This window comes from Erinaceus europaeus, chromosome X (genome assembly GCF_950295315.1).
Source record: "Erinaceus europaeus chromosome X, mEriEur2.1, whole genome shotgun sequence".
Classification (NCBI taxonomy): domain Eukaryota; kingdom Metazoa; phylum Chordata; class Mammalia; order Eulipotyphla; family Erinaceidae; genus Erinaceus; species Erinaceus europaeus.
The window spans coordinates 121271777-121286871 of NC_080185.1; the positions used below are offsets into that span (position 1 = coordinate 121271777).

The 15095-nt window shown below is 42.3% G+C and overlaps 2 protein-coding genes across 4 annotated transcripts in view; both read right to left on the bottom strand.

The window, feature by feature from the left end:
* Positions 1-6987, bottom strand: part of ZRSR2 (zinc finger CCCH-type, RNA binding motif and serine/arginine rich 2) — a 29710-nt gene extending 22723 nt beyond the window's left edge. For 2 of the 3 annotated variants that reach the window (XM_060183016.1, XM_060183015.1), the window contains exons 1-4: positions 6645-6987; positions 6161-6240; positions 2170-2254; positions 1647-1718 (exon numbers count right to left, since the gene is read on the bottom strand). In XM_060183016.1, the coding sequence (XP_060038999.1) occupies positions 1647-1718; positions 2170-2254; positions 6161-6240; positions 6645-6685 (278 nt within the window). In that variant the 5' untranslated portion in view covers positions 6686-6987. The remainder of the gene's footprint in view (positions 1-1646; positions 1719-2169; positions 2255-6160; positions 6241-6644) is intronic. The other variant, XM_007538637.3, reaches the window with a different exon arrangement.
* A 4292-nt stretch (positions 6988-11279) lies between these two features.
* The window catches only part of CA5B (carbonic anhydrase 5B), a 39498-nt gene continuing 35682 nt past the window's right edge, over positions 11280-15095 (bottom strand). Inside the window, exon 8 of the mRNA XM_007538627.3 lies at positions 11280-13962. Coding sequence (XP_007538689.1) covers positions 13783-13962 — 180 coding nt within the window. The 3' untranslated portion in view covers positions 11280-13782. The remainder of the gene's footprint in view (positions 13963-15095) is intronic.

Below are 15095 nucleotides of genomic sequence, written 5' to 3' on the forward strand. Positions count from 1 at the left end.
ATAGTGTTTTTGAGAGTATATACTAAATTAAGCCCTTAATACAAGAAAAAAAAAGGTGTGTGAAGATAGATGCTCTCTAGACCTATTGCAGAAATCATCTCAGAGGGGCTGGGTGCACATGTTACCGTGCACAAGGACAGGGGTTCAAGTTCACAGGCCCCACTGTGGGTTGGTGGGTGGGTGGGGCTTCAGAATTGGTGAAGCAGTGCTATAAATGTCTGTCTTTCTCCTCCCTCCCTCCCTCCCTCCCTCCCCTTCCACCTGAGTTTCTCTCTAATGAATGAATGAATAATGGACTAAGGGGGAGTCGGACTGTAGCGCAGAGGGTTAAGCACAGATGGCGCAAAGCACAAGGACCCGCATAAGGATCCCAGTTTGAGCCCTGGCTCCCCACCTGCAGGGGAGTCGCTTCACAAGCGGTGAAGGAGGTCTGCAGGTGTCTATCTTTCTATCTCCCCCTCTGTCTTCCCCCTCCTCTCTCCATTTCTCTCTGTCCTATCCAACAACAACAATAATAACTACAACAATAAAACAACAAGGACAACAAAAGGGAATAAATAAATTTTTTTAAAAATGGACTAAGGAAAAAAATTTTTTTAAACAAGAAATTTCACAATATATACATTTTTTTTTTTTTTACCAGAACACTGAACAGTTCTGGCTTATAGTGGTTCAGGCTACTGAACCTGTAACTTCAGAGGCTCAGGCATGAAAGTCTTTTGTGTAACTATTATGCTATCTCCCTTTCCCAAATCATTTTATTGTACCCAAAACTAATAAAATGTTATAAGGCAGTTATACCTCAAAAAGATTTTTTAAGTACTACTACTACTTACACAACAAACAAAAAATGTCACCTCGATAGTGTGTTCTTTGCATTGTGCAAGACTCGGCTTTGGTGCTGTGCTGTGTGTGTGTGTGTGTCTATCAGGAAAAAAAGGATCGCAGATGGAAAATGTGTAAGACATGCAGTCCACAAATATGTAAGACAATATACAAAAAGATACTCAAACTTACTAATTAAGATATGTAAATGTGAAACTATGACATACAGCTTTTTGCTATATGAGCTTTAAAAGTGCATAATGCCTAGTATGATGAGATATGGCTGACTGCTGGGTTATAAAATGCAAACCAGAATACCATTTATTCAGCCGCCTACATTTCATATGTATTCACTCTTTGATCTCAACAACCTCAATTCTAGGCATCCTCAGGAGGAAGTAACAAGACCAACTACCAATTACGGCATGTAAGGATGGGATTCACCGCAACTTTTTACATAATAGTAAAAATCCTGAATTGACAGTAGCAAATAAATTAGTCAACAAAAAGTGAATGCTTTTAAATAGTAAATAACCGAAATATCCATTGGCAGATGGCCTACCAATGGCAAATAGAGAATTGCTCTATATAGATATCCATAGGATGGATACCATTGAAACGGCTGCATTAGATCTCCGTTTGAATACTGAAAAAAATGTCTGTGAGCGTTAGGAGATAGCTTATCCGGTAAAGCACACACTTTACTCTTCACAAGGACCTGAGTTCAAGCCCTGCCACCATATGGAAGCACCATAAGCAGTGAAGCAGTGCTGTGGTGTCTCCTTTCTATTGCACTCTTGCCCCTACCCCCCAACTCTCACCCTATAGCTGGGGGGGGGGAGTGTCCACAGTGAATAGTGGACTCGCACAGGTATGAAGCGCCAGCAATAGCCCTGGTGGGGAATAAAAATAAAGGAAGAAAAGATGAATCAGCATAATCCCTTTTAGAAATACACATGTCCACAACACTTACACTTTCTTACTTAATACTCTTATTTTTGGAGCTGGGGATTGAACCCAGGCCTCATACACAGAAGCATGTGCTCTGCCACCGAGTCTCTTTTCTATTCTAAACGATGGCTAGGTATGGGCACTAATAAAAAGAATTCCCACCGTTTATACTTCTTAATTATATGGAATTTTTTCAAAACCATTTATTAACAAAAACAGTGGAAAATACCTCCATTTAAAAAAAAATGATAGCATCTAGTTTTAGCCTGGCAGATAGAGATGGTAAAAGGTTTACCCAGGGTATGTTATAAGACCTAGAAGACTTATATAAAAGACTTAAAGTATTCAAGTAAAAGAAACGGAATCACAGGAAGTGTTTCAGTCAGTGCCGACCTCTCTATTTCCATCAGCCTCTCTTCTTCAAGTTGTTTTTTTTCCATAAAAGCATCCTTCTCTTCCTCCTCTTCCTGTGAGAGTCCTGAGGGAAATTTACATGTGTTAGTAAACTATCTGAAGATTGCAAAACTTTGGTCAATAACCCTGGAAAAAATAAGGTACAATCTTTAACCCTTACAATCATGGTATGGACCTGTTTTGAAAACATTTTAATAATAAGGGCTCCAGTTACCCATTTGGTACAATGTAAGTGTCAAGAAGAACATTGATGGTAGCACATAAAACATTTAATTTGAAGGAAAACAAATTTAGAGCCAGGGCCAGTGAGATAGGTCACCTGGGAGGGTACCTGGTTTGCCATATAAAAATCCAGGTTCAAGACCCTAGTATACCACATGGGAGCACTACAACACTGGAAGAAGCTTCGGTACTGTGATATTTCTCCCTCTGTGTGTGTTCAATTTTTTTTTTTAAAGAAAGAGACAAAGAGGTATAGAGAGTTGAAGAGACAAACCACAGCACCAAAGCTCCCTTCAATGAGGCAGAGGTCAGGCTTGAACTCGGGGCCACACACATGGCAAAGCAACATAGTATCCAAGTGAACTATTTTACCGCCCTCTCTTTCTTTCTGAAAAAGTCAACTTGGAACAATGAAGCCCCTGTAACAACAAAAAGATTAAAAAAGAAAAGGAGTTACTCAGTATCAGTGAAGCAGACTCGTATGCCTGAGATCAACAGAGGCCTCCTATTCAGTTCCCAACACTGCTGTATAACAGAGCTGAGTGGTGCTCTAGTCTCTTGTTCTTACTCTCTCATTTTTGAAACTTCACCAATGAGAGAGATAGGAGGAAAGAGGACCAGGCATCGCTCTGGTCCATGTGCTGTGAGAGATCAAACTTAGGACTTCTTCATGTTTATGAATCCAGCCCTTTAGCCACTGTGTTACCTCCTGGATCGTTTACATGTATTTTTTAATGAACTGGTGGCCCCACAGTGATACCCAAAAAAGAAGTAAGGGTATAGGAGGAGACATGCATCTGAAGAGAGGACTGACAACTAAGGACTGCAGAAAGACTTGAGTCATCATTTTTGCAATCCCTACTATAAGAACTTAGACAAAGCTGCTAAAAACATTGGATGGAAGCTGGTTGGGAAGAGGGTATTTGTTTATATCATCTCAAAATATCAGAAGGGAGTGGCCACTTCTTTCTCAATGGATAGAGCTGGTGGCAACACTTAGTCAATAGTTAATATCACTAGAAATGAATAACCTGCCTAGGCCCCTGGTGTATGAAATGAGATGTGCGCAGCAGCAGCCTGGCAGTATTCTGTAATAAAGAGTATACCCAGAAGCGAGTTTGGGGAAGACATGTTAATCAAGAATGTTGGACATTCTAAGAGCAACTGAGTTGACCTGGCCAATAAAATCCATTTGGGTTTATGGAAGTTGAAATGTGGCCTGTAGAGCAAACCATTTAATTACTATTCTTTTACCCTCTCTGTCCTATCCGATGACAACAACAGCTATGACAACAGTAACAATAACAACTACAACAAACGCAACAAGGGCAACAAAATGGGAAAAATAGCCTCCAGGAGCAGTGGATTTGTAGTGTAGGCACCGAGCCCCAGCAATAACCCTGGAGGCAAAAAAAAAAAAAAGAATTATGGAGGCTGGGTGGTGGTGCACCTGGTTGAGTGCACATGTTACAGTGCACAAGGACCCGGGTTCTTCAAGCCCCCAGTCCCCACCTTCAGGGGAAAGCTTTGCAAGTGGTGTAGGAAGGTATAGATCTTCCATGTTGTTGGACAGGACAAAAAGAAATCGAAAGAGGAGGGGAAGACAGAGAGGGGGAGAGAAAGATAGACACGTGCAGACCTGCTTCACGGCTTGTGAAGCGACTCCCCTGCAGGTTGGGAGCTGGGGGCTCAAACCGGGATCCTTACTCCGGTCCTTGCGCTTTGCACCATGTGCGCTTAATCCTCTGGCTACGGCCGGGCCCCTTTATCTCCCTATCTCCCCCTTCCCTCTCAATTTCTGGCTGTCTCTATCCAATAAATAAAGGTAATAAAAAATAAAAAAAATTAAAAAAAAAGAACTGTGAGTTGGAGTGGGCAAAAGTGGAAGTATTAGTCCAGAGACAATTGCTTAACCTTGGCTCTGCCACAGCTATATAAGCCTAGGCAGTTCAATAACCTGGGTTTTTCAATGGACTAAACTGCCGAAGGATACAATCTATCTGTCTCTTCACAAAGGTTCACTCCAAATGTATTGGGTTGTCAGAAAACTTGTGACATATTTTTCTATCTTTTTTTTTAATGCAAAAACATACCATTACTTTTCTGACGACCCAATACTTTGCAAATCAAAACAACACAATTAGCAGCTCTCATATTTAAAACAGGGGAAGAGGGGGCTGGACAGTGGCACACCTGGTAAAGCACACATGTTAAAATGTACAAGGGCCTGGGTTCAAGCCCCTGGGCTCCACCTTCAAGGAGGAGGCTTCATAAACAGTGAAGCAGGGCTGCAGGTGTCTCTCTTTCACCCTCCCCATCTCCTCCTTCCCTCTCCATTTCTCTGTCCCTAACCAACAAATAAATAAAATAAAAAGAACTAACAAGGGAAGAGAGATTTAAAAGCAAAAGTACACTAGAAGAAATGGTTAAATAAAGTAGCTGAGAACTTTAAGGGCAGTGGCGAGGACATCAGTAACTCCAAGCAATCCTGGCTTTCCTTTTATTTCAGATGCTTCATTCTGTCTCTAGTGGGCCTGTCTTGAATAAAAGACACTCTAACACTGGTTGCTGGTGAACACAGATACTTCCATTATAAATACCCCAACTACTGCTACTAAAATAATTACTGTTCAATTACAACGGTAAATAAAACATGTATGGCTGTGTTTCTCAGGGCCCCAGAATCCTGGTTAGTTAAAGCCATGGATTTTTCAAGAATTATCTAGAATGATCGAATAATCATATTCTGTATAATCTTGAGGGCAACCATTACAACTCAGTACTGTTGCTGGGAAGATAGCATAATGCTTCCACAAAATATTTTCATGCCTGAGGCAGTGAAAGTTCCAAATTCAATCTCCAACATTACTCTAAGATAGAGCTGATAGTGCTCTGGTAAAAACAACAACAACAATAATAATAATCAGTACTGTTGTGTGATTTCAGTGTTTCTTCTGTATTTATAACTACTAAAAAGTTTTTACAACTAAGTTATATTACTAATTCTAAGGCATTAAACAGGTAAGTTTAACATATATAAATGTAGGGTTTACCAAGTGAAAGTCAAATGACACTATAGACAATATAGATGAAGCTTTCAAGGATTTTTTTTTTTTTTTTTACTGGGTTGGGGAAATTCAAACTAAGAAAGAGTGGCACTTCAAACCCTAATCATTATATCCATGTAAGCATGTATTTCCCATTATCCTTAGCATTACGTTAGTGTAGATTTTGATTTTAATGGATATCTAAATGTACTTGTTTTTATCATTTGAAAATACATTCTTTCATTGCCAAATAATTTTCATAACTAGTTTTAAGTTTAAATTTTAAAGCATTAATACTAGCTGACTTGTACATTACAGTAAAACCTTATTACTGTTGTAACTACATTAATAATAATCTTTTGAGCCAACACAGGATCTCCCAATGTCACACAAGTTTGAGAAAAACTGCCAGAATGTATAAAGACCCTCAAATCCTGCTGACTTTACATAGGAAAATATTCGCTGAATACTTACTATGCGTGAACTACGTTAGTTGCCATCATTATGACGCCTGCATCTGTAATAATGGATACTTTGTACTTATAATCAGGGGCGATGAGTAACCACGGCTTTCTGCCACTACATCTGACATGCGATTCGTTATCAGATACACTACTTGTCTTCTCTGGATCACTGGGCTTTCCTTAGGACAGGCAGGAGGAGCGCGATTCCGTACAGAGAACAAAGAGCGCATTCATTACCTGAGTCTCTAAGTCGCGCAAGTTCCTGCCGACGTCTCTTGCGTTTCTCCTTCTTCAGGGAGGCCCTGAACTTTTTGTGGCTGAAGACCAACACAAGTACACAAGTGTTAGCGACCACACCTGCATCGCGAGGAGTTTCCTCTCCGCGCCCAATGACAGGAAGCTACTCGGCCGTGCAATCTTGCTCCGCGCGCTTTCCTTACCAGAACATGCGTTTCCGATCACTTCGTCTGGCGTGCCCAGACCCTCTCCTAAAAGCTACAGTTTCCCTCCCTTGCCACCTAGCTCCTGGACGCCCCCTACCCCCGTCCAGCCCAAGCCCATTATCAGTCCGGGGTACACCCTGGGAAGGGCTAGCGCCACAGCAGTGTCTTGCTTACTTGACCCAGATCTGCTTTCCTTCTTGCCCACACATACTTCAAGCCCAGTTTCAGTCCGCTCCTTGCCCTCCTTTCCTCTGCACATCTCCAACTGTCCAGCTCACCTCAGTTTCTCCGGAAACATCATTAATGCGGGCGCCGCCATCTTGCGAGCGTCGCCACGCCCCTTTCAGCAACAGCCGGAAAAGGCGGGTTTAAGAGCCAGTGTAGGTGCCGCACAGCCTCTCGGGTGGGGGCGGGCATACTTCCGGCCGGCCGAACCGAAGACTGACGGCGACTGCAGTAGGTGGGTCGTCTTCGGAAACTGAACTGTTAGCGGCCTCCTTCCTGCAAAATTGCCTGGGGCCTCTACCCTGCCTTGAGAAAAGTAGTCTTACCTTCCATGCACTCCCTGTCGGGCTGTCTTGTGGCCAGGAAGTTAAAGTCACATCACTCCTTTTCTCATCCAGACACGGCTGACGGCCATTTATCCCCGGCTTCAGGCCCCGCCTCCTTCCCCGGCTGCACCTATCAGCGCCCGGAACAGTTCCGGGTCCCGCCCCGGCCCCGCCCCGCCCCTCCGTGTCACAGAGACCCTGCCCGACGGCCTTGGCGCTGTATCTGTTTCTTTTACAACTCCGGGGCAGAGTGGCACCACCACGTAGACAACGGGCAGCAGGCGACTAAGCTTACGTAACGTCGGATGAAGGATCCGGGGAGAGCTTACGATGACTGAATAGTTTTGAGACAAGATGGTGGATATGGGGGAGACGGGCGGTAGCGCAGCGCGCACGTGGCGCAAAGCGCTAGGACCCGCGCAAGGATCCCGGTTCGAGCCCCCGGTTCCCCACCTGCAGGGGGGTCGCTTCACAGGCGGTGAAGCAGGTCTGCAGGTGTCCATCCTTTATCTCCCTGTCTCTTGTCTTCCCCTCCTCTCTCCACTTCTCTCCGTCCTATCCCACAACAACAGCAATGACAATAACAATAATAATGACAACAACAAGGGCAATAAAATGGGAAAAATGGCCTCCAGGAGCAGTGGATTCGTTGTGCAGGCACTGAGCCTCAGCGATAACCCTAGAGGCAAAAAAAAAAAAAAAGATGGTAATTATGGGATTGCTGCTAAAGCAGCCTAACTAAGTAAAGGCCCTGAGAAGGGAAACAATGCGGATTCTGTCAGTCAGTGCCAGATTTTTGGTGATCAAATTTAAAGGGTAATTGAGAGTCAAGGAACAAAGCAGTCAGTATAGGTGGGACGGGGCGAGGTTATGGTGGAGAACCTAGTGTGCCTTGTTAAGAAATTTTGATGTGAGTCGGGCGGTAGCGCAGCAGGTTAAGCGCACAAAGCTCAAGGACCGGTGTAAGGATCCCTGTTTGAGCCCCTGGCTCCCCACCTGCAGGGGAGTCACTTCACAAGCGGTGAAGCAGGTCTGCAGGTGTCTGTCTTTCTCTCCCCCTCTCTGTCTTCCCCATCTCTCTCCATCCATTTCTTTCTGTCCTATCCAACAACAACAATAATAACTACAACAATAAAACAAGGGCAACAAAAGGGAATAAATAAATACATGAAAAAAAATAAATGTTGATTACTTTGGAGGGGTACTAGGAACCACTGGAAACCTTTAAGTAGGGACTTATTGTGGTTTTGTGTTTTAAGTAAATTTCTCTGATTTACAATCGAAAAGATAGAGAGATAAAGTTGCAATAGCATCAAAGTGAGATGTAATGAGGCATTAAACTGGGGCACTGAGAGTAGAGATTTGAGAGGTAAAAATCAAGCCTGCTGACAATAAAACTCTGATGTACACAGACATGAAGAGAAAGACCAGGAACAACAAAATTCTTCTGAAGAAACAGCTGCAGAACACCCCTGGTCTAATTTTGTTCCTCTCTTCCCAAGTCAAAATGACTGAGATACCCAATTACTCATGTGCCCCTGCTTCTCTTTAAGTCCCTCCTTGAAATCAGTCATTCAACAGAAGCCCAAACTCTGCAGAAAGCCTTGCCCTTCTAAGTGACACACCTGAAATAATTCACCAAATAGACCTTGTTGAACTCACTACATGGTAATTAGAGCTTTGGGATTGGATGCTCAAGAAAACTTTCCTTTTCTCTCTCTGACCTTGGATATGTTCCTTAATGTCGAATCCTCAGTCTTCTCATCTATAAAAATCAAGATACTAACAGTAGTTCCCAAATGCACAGTGCGTGTTGGCACAGTGGCTGACAAGTGTCCCCCCAAATAGTTGTCATTGTATCATCTTAATCAGGTGTCAAGGTTTCCTCATCCCCCTCAAGTGTGAGTTAAGTACCTGTCATATCTGTGCTCCAGACACAAGTATTCTGCCTTTTGTAACACCTGTCACAAGATCGTGCACTGTGTTGCTTTCACAAGTGTACTTCTTGCATAAATTTTAAACTTTGGGAAGGCAGAAGAGTTAGCACTTGTAGTTCCTAGCTAGAGAATAACATGAATGGTACAAACCGTGGCTGTGTGAATCACAGGTTTCCTGGTTCCTGTGAGAAGGACTTATGCTGAGAATTATTTTCATTCTGAAAACATCAGTGTGTCAGTTGATGTGGCATTTCATATGCATTACACGGGGTTTTTTTTTTATTCTTTTTTTAAAACTTTATTTATTATTGGATAGAGACATAGAGAGATTGAGGGGAAGGGGAGATAGAGATGGAGAGAGATGGAGAGACACCTGCAGCCCTGCTTCACCACTAATGAAGCTTTCCCCCTGCATTTGGGGACCAGGGGCTTGAACCCAGGTCCTTGCGCACTGTAGTGTGTGCACTTAACCAGGTACACCACTGCCTGGCCCCAACACTAGGTTTTCACATCCGAACAATAGGTAAGACTGTCTTCTAAGAAGATATTCCTAATTGAAAAAGATAGGTTGGGACTATTAGATATTATGACTTAGGAATAAATGTAAATTCCTTTCTATATGAGTTAGATATTTATCTTCAACTATTAACCACTGGAATTATTTTCATGAATAAACTGGATTAACTTGAGCATGTAATATGGAAAATACATGCAAATCTACATACAACATAAGATTTCTCTGGAAAAAAAAGGAACTATCCAGTGCAACTTATAACTGGATTCTTTTGTCTGCTAGTAAAAATCAAAGCAACAGAAATGCTGGTCAGTGTGGGAGGGTAGATGGGGCTCACTTAGTAGAGCACACGTTACCATGTTGGAGGACTCAGGTTCAAGCCCCCAGTCCCCACCTGCAGGGGGAAAGTTTCATAAGTAGTGAACCAATGCTGCAGTTGTCTCTCTTTCTCCCTCCCTATCTTTCAGTTCCCTCTCGATCTCTCTGTCTCTGTCCCAAAATGTGTAAGTAAAAAAAAAGTGGTAGATAACCTCATCCATAACCCTAACAAAAGTGCCATTTCTGAAGAGTGGTGGAATTTCAAAAGGAGCCAAAACTTACATAGGGCCAAGTATCCTAGTTCTGACTGCACTGACAATACACCATATACTGTGAGCCTAAGACAATCACAATTTATTTCTCACAGTTCTGGAGGTCGGGAAGTCCAAGGTAAAGGTGTCAGCAGAATTGGTGTCAGCTGAGAGCCTCCACTGGTTCACTGATGGAAATCTTCTGTGTCTTCACAGAGTGAAAGAGGTGAGAGGGCGCTCTACAATGTCTACTGTATGGACACTAATCCCACTTATGATGGCTACTCTCATGATCTAGGCGCCTCCTAAAGACCCATATCTCTAATACTATCGTGTGTGTGGGTGGGCGGGGTGGGGGGATAGTTTTCAACATGGGAATTCTAGGAGGACACATTCAGTCCATAACTAGACTGCATTATTGTTTATCTGTAAAGTAGCCAAAATTTTTTATAGGTCCTAATTTTATGGTAAGATCATAGCTTATCTGCTTACATGAACTGTATCTACTTTTGGTCAATGACATTTTACATTAAAGAACTTAAGTGACAAAGTTGAATCAAAAAAGACAACAAACCTTTAAGTAGAACAGGTATCAACAGTGTTCAGGCTTCCAGCGCTACACTGAAAGTAGTACAACTAAAACTAAAGACAGAAGTATGTTACTGTATTTTTGCTAATATCATGTCAAAAACAAACAAACAAAAAAGTATTCCCCAGTGAGCAATGGAAGGGCATCTTCCTAAAGTTTTCTGAGGTGGTTTAGAATGACTATCTTTCTCTTAGCCCATGCAGCCACTGGACAGGAGATGGCTTGCCTACTGGAATTGTTAGCAGATTGTGTATTCTTTTCTCTTTTGGACAGAAAGGCACGCAGAGGGAAGAAGGCGAGTCTTCCTACTCCTGATTCTCTAGTACACCCCTTATGACTTTTTCAGTCACCTTCTTTTCATTTATTTATTATTTTTATTGCCACCAGGGTTATTGCTGGGGCTTGGTGTCAGCACTACGAATCCACCACTCCTAGCAGGCATTTTTTTTTCTTTCTATTTTATTTGATAGGAGAGAGAGAAATTTAGAGAGGAGTGGGTGATAGAGAGGGAGACAGAAAGAGAGACACCTGGAGACCTGCTTCACTACTTAAGAAGCTTCCGCCCTGCAGGTGGGGAGCAGGGGCTGGGTCTTGAACCCAGGTCCTCACACATGGTAATATGTGTGCTCAACTGGGTGCACATTGCCCGGCCCCTCAGTCACTTCCTAATCTATACATTAAAGGATATTTCAGTTTTATAGACAGCTTACATTCTCAAACGGCTAATAGGAAGGAAAAGACATCCAACAGATATTGTAAAGAAAGCATTTTATTAATCTTAGTATCATTATTTGATGAGCAGGAATTTTAATACAATTTTTTTTTCTCAAGCCCTTTGGCAGATCTCAACTGTACTTCCCCCTTAGTGCCTAGGAAGGTGCACGTAAGACACTTGGAGAGGCAGAAAAGACACAAAATGTGTCCTTGCTGGTGTATATCAATCCACAGGGAATCTGTGGTAACTCTTAATCATATGACTAAGTCACTGAGAAAACCCTCAAGGCAGTTTCCATAACCTCTACAGGAAGGGTGACTTGAGAATTTATCATGTAAACCAGAACATGGTTGAAGAATGAAAGAAGTGCTGTTAATGATTACATCAGAGCAACTGGATATAAAAAAGCAGGAGTGGGGAACCTGAACGTAAAGACCCTGTGGATGCGTCTCAAAGATAGAAGGGTAACCAGGAACTCTACATAGAGGTTCTCATGAAGACACGCTGAACTAGACTTTGCACTCAAGAGTTCCTAAAAGATGTGGGAGGGGAAACCTGCATGACCTGGGGTCATCTATGCAAGCTTTTCAAGAGAAGTGTAGCTTGAAGCAGATCACTTACATAAAGTTAACATATACTACCCTTCTCATGTACATTTTGAAGAATTTCCCTCATTTCTTAGTGTGTGCATGCATTCCTTTTCCAGAGAAGGGCATGCACTTTCAAAGCTAATACTTCTACTTCCCCCTTTTAGAATAGAGATCACCACCCCAACTTTAAATTCAATTCCAACCCTGTCTCTTTTTTTAAATTCCTACTAAGTTTAATTAATTTCAAATGTGCAAAAGATAATACAGGTTCTCCCCTGTTGTGTGAAAGTAGAATGTTCCTATTTGGTATGATTTGGTAGGTTATTTGGAGGCTCTGAAAGCAATGTTACCGTTGACTTATGACCTGCTAAATCCTACCAAATAGCAGTGTTCTGCTTTCAGATAGCAAGGAAAACCTGTAATACAAAGTTGACGATCCTCCTAATCCTTTCTAGCGTACAGTTCAGTAATGTTAATTCACCCAGCCCTCTCTTGCAAACTACTAAGTGACTAGCATATTCATGAGAAAAATACTACTAGTTAATGCAATATTGAGTCTGAACACGGGCTTATAGGTGATTAGAAATGTTTCAAAGTGGATACTTACAAGCTAGAACAACAGTGGCTGACAAGCTAGACAACAGTGGCTGACATTCCCCTGAATAGGGAGAATTATCTAGATTTCCACCTACTCTGACAAGTCTCTCTCCCACTTACTGTAGCAAACACCTTCTAAACCATTATAAAAATGAGAGATAGATTGAACCAAAGTAAGAGACTCTGGGGTGGGTGAGTGGGGGGAGAATACTGGTCCAAGAAGGATGACAGGGGACCTAGTGGGGGTTGTATTGTTATGTGGAAAACTGGGAAATTTTATGCATGTACAAACTATTATATTTACTGTTGAATGTAAAACATTAATTCCCCAATAAAGAAATTTAAAAAAAGAAAAAAAATGAGAGAGAGGGTGAGGGAGATAGCATATGGTTATACAAACAGATTCTCATGCCTGAGGTTCCCAGGCCCCTGATTCAATCCCCTGACCACCATAAGCCAGAGCTGAGAAGTGCTCTGGTAAATATATATATATATATCACCTGCCTCAATTAAAATAATAAAAGTTCAGCAATTTTAAAGAGGAGCCAAGATAGGTCTGTCATTGTGGAAAGTACATTCTATGAAACAATGTGCAAATAATACTATAAATTATCAAGTTATATATTACTAGTCTCTTGAAATATATCTCTAAATATTATTATGAAAGGATTTTAAGTTCTAGGCACTTCAAGCATATTCTTTAAAATGTTCCATGCTTTCTATATGATCAGTCTTTAATGTAAAATATCTGACCTTCAGAAATGCAAAAGCACTTCCAGGTATTGTTTTTCCTGGTACAACGTGTTTTTTTTTTTTTTTCTATATCAGAAATTGATAATGATATCTACTACTAATGGCAACTGATGATGGGGCACCGACTCTCATGAGGAGGATTTAAGAAGAATACACATTCATGTACTGAAATCAATACATCTAAAGCCAGGGCCAGTGTTTAGCCAAGAAGCACCAAGCTGGGCCCCAAGGCCATTTCTGAAAGGCTTGTGATCTGGATGATTGGTCCGTTAATTATTTTGGTCATTGTCCCTACTCTATAGAACCATTAAATGATACACATAAAAATATAACTCAAAAACATCAGGCATAAAAAGACATTGCAATTACCAATGGGCTGCTAGAGAAGCCTGGGTCTCTTGCTGGGACTTCGGTAATGAACACCATTATCAGTAAAGTAAGAATTTGTCTATCCTAAAGCTCACCTCAGACCGAGGGAGCACTGCTGGACCAAGCAAAGCACATCTGTAAATTACTAAATACAGGCCTTTAGAGTAGTCTGCTTAACATAAGTGTGGATAGTCAGTATGTACCGAAACAAACACTGCCTACTATGAGCCTCTTAGGGGGTGGTTTGGCTGGCGGAAGGCTTGGATTTTGCTTGTATATTGAGTACATAATCATGCCGGAAGGACGAGCGGACCGTGCGATTCATTAGAGGCTGAAGGGGGCGGAAGTTGTCCACCATTCTTTTCTCTTTCTCCCCCTCAGAAGTGAAAAGCAGAGTCCGAAACTGCTCAAGCTAGAAATAAAAAGAGGAAGCGTAAATAATTTCAATGGAGAAACAACTTTACTTCATGAATAAATTATTGTTTACAATTTGGAAACCGTTGTTGGCATTGGCTGCAGATGGAGACCTCACTTCTGGGTGGGGATGCACAAAGCCTGTAATGCTATTATGTGGGGACAGGGAGCAAGAGGTGGCGAAACCAGGGGGTGCTTGGCTCCAAAGACGGGGTCACAGGTTCTATTTTCCACATATTAGCCATTTGCTAAGGACAAGTTAGTTTTATTCTCAGGAATCCACCCACCCCCACCTTTGAACTTGATTTATGTTAGGACAGAGAGAAATCCAGAAGGAAAGGGGATGGAGAGGAAGAAAGCACTGCTTCACTACTCTTGAAGCTTTCTCCCTACAGGTGGGGACCAGGGGCTTGAACCCAGGTCCTTGTTTGCGGTAACCCATGCACTTGGCCATAAGCAAGAGTGCCAGTGGCCAGAGACTAAAGGAAAGTTCTAATGCAAGCAGCAATCGTGCCCCAAATGTTTCCTTTTTATTTAACTGAAGCATTAACATAAACTGCATTCTTCTACCGCAGCGCACCTGGACACTAGGCAAGGCAATGTACGTGGTTGTCTTAGCTCGCAGTATTAGTAAGATGGTCCTCACCAGCACTGTTCAATAGAGCTGTCCATGTTAGTGTCCTCTGCACTGGTCATTACAGTAGCCAGAAGTCAGACAGCTACCAAGTACTTGGGATGTGATCAGTGTGGTTAAAGAACTGACTTTTTTGTTTTAAAGTTTAATTTTTGGTTTTAACATGTGGCTAGTGGCTAACATACTGGCCAGAGCAGCTCAATATGAAAGGAACGATCCCAGATCAAGTGTCTGTGGCACTCACATCAATCAATAGCCGTCAGCTCTCAGTACCCCTCATATCTTGACTCCAAGCCAAAGCGGAAAATTTGCTCAGGACATGTCTTCTCACTCACAAAGAGCACAGCAAGTAGGCCAGCTTGAAGCTTAGTTTGGATCAAAGACCTCAAGGTTCAGGGGGACTGCAGAAGATGAACCATGCCCAGAGGCAAGCAAGGGATGCAGTGACCTCACAGGCAACTTCTAAACAAGCCTTCAGTAACCGGAAACGGGTTCAC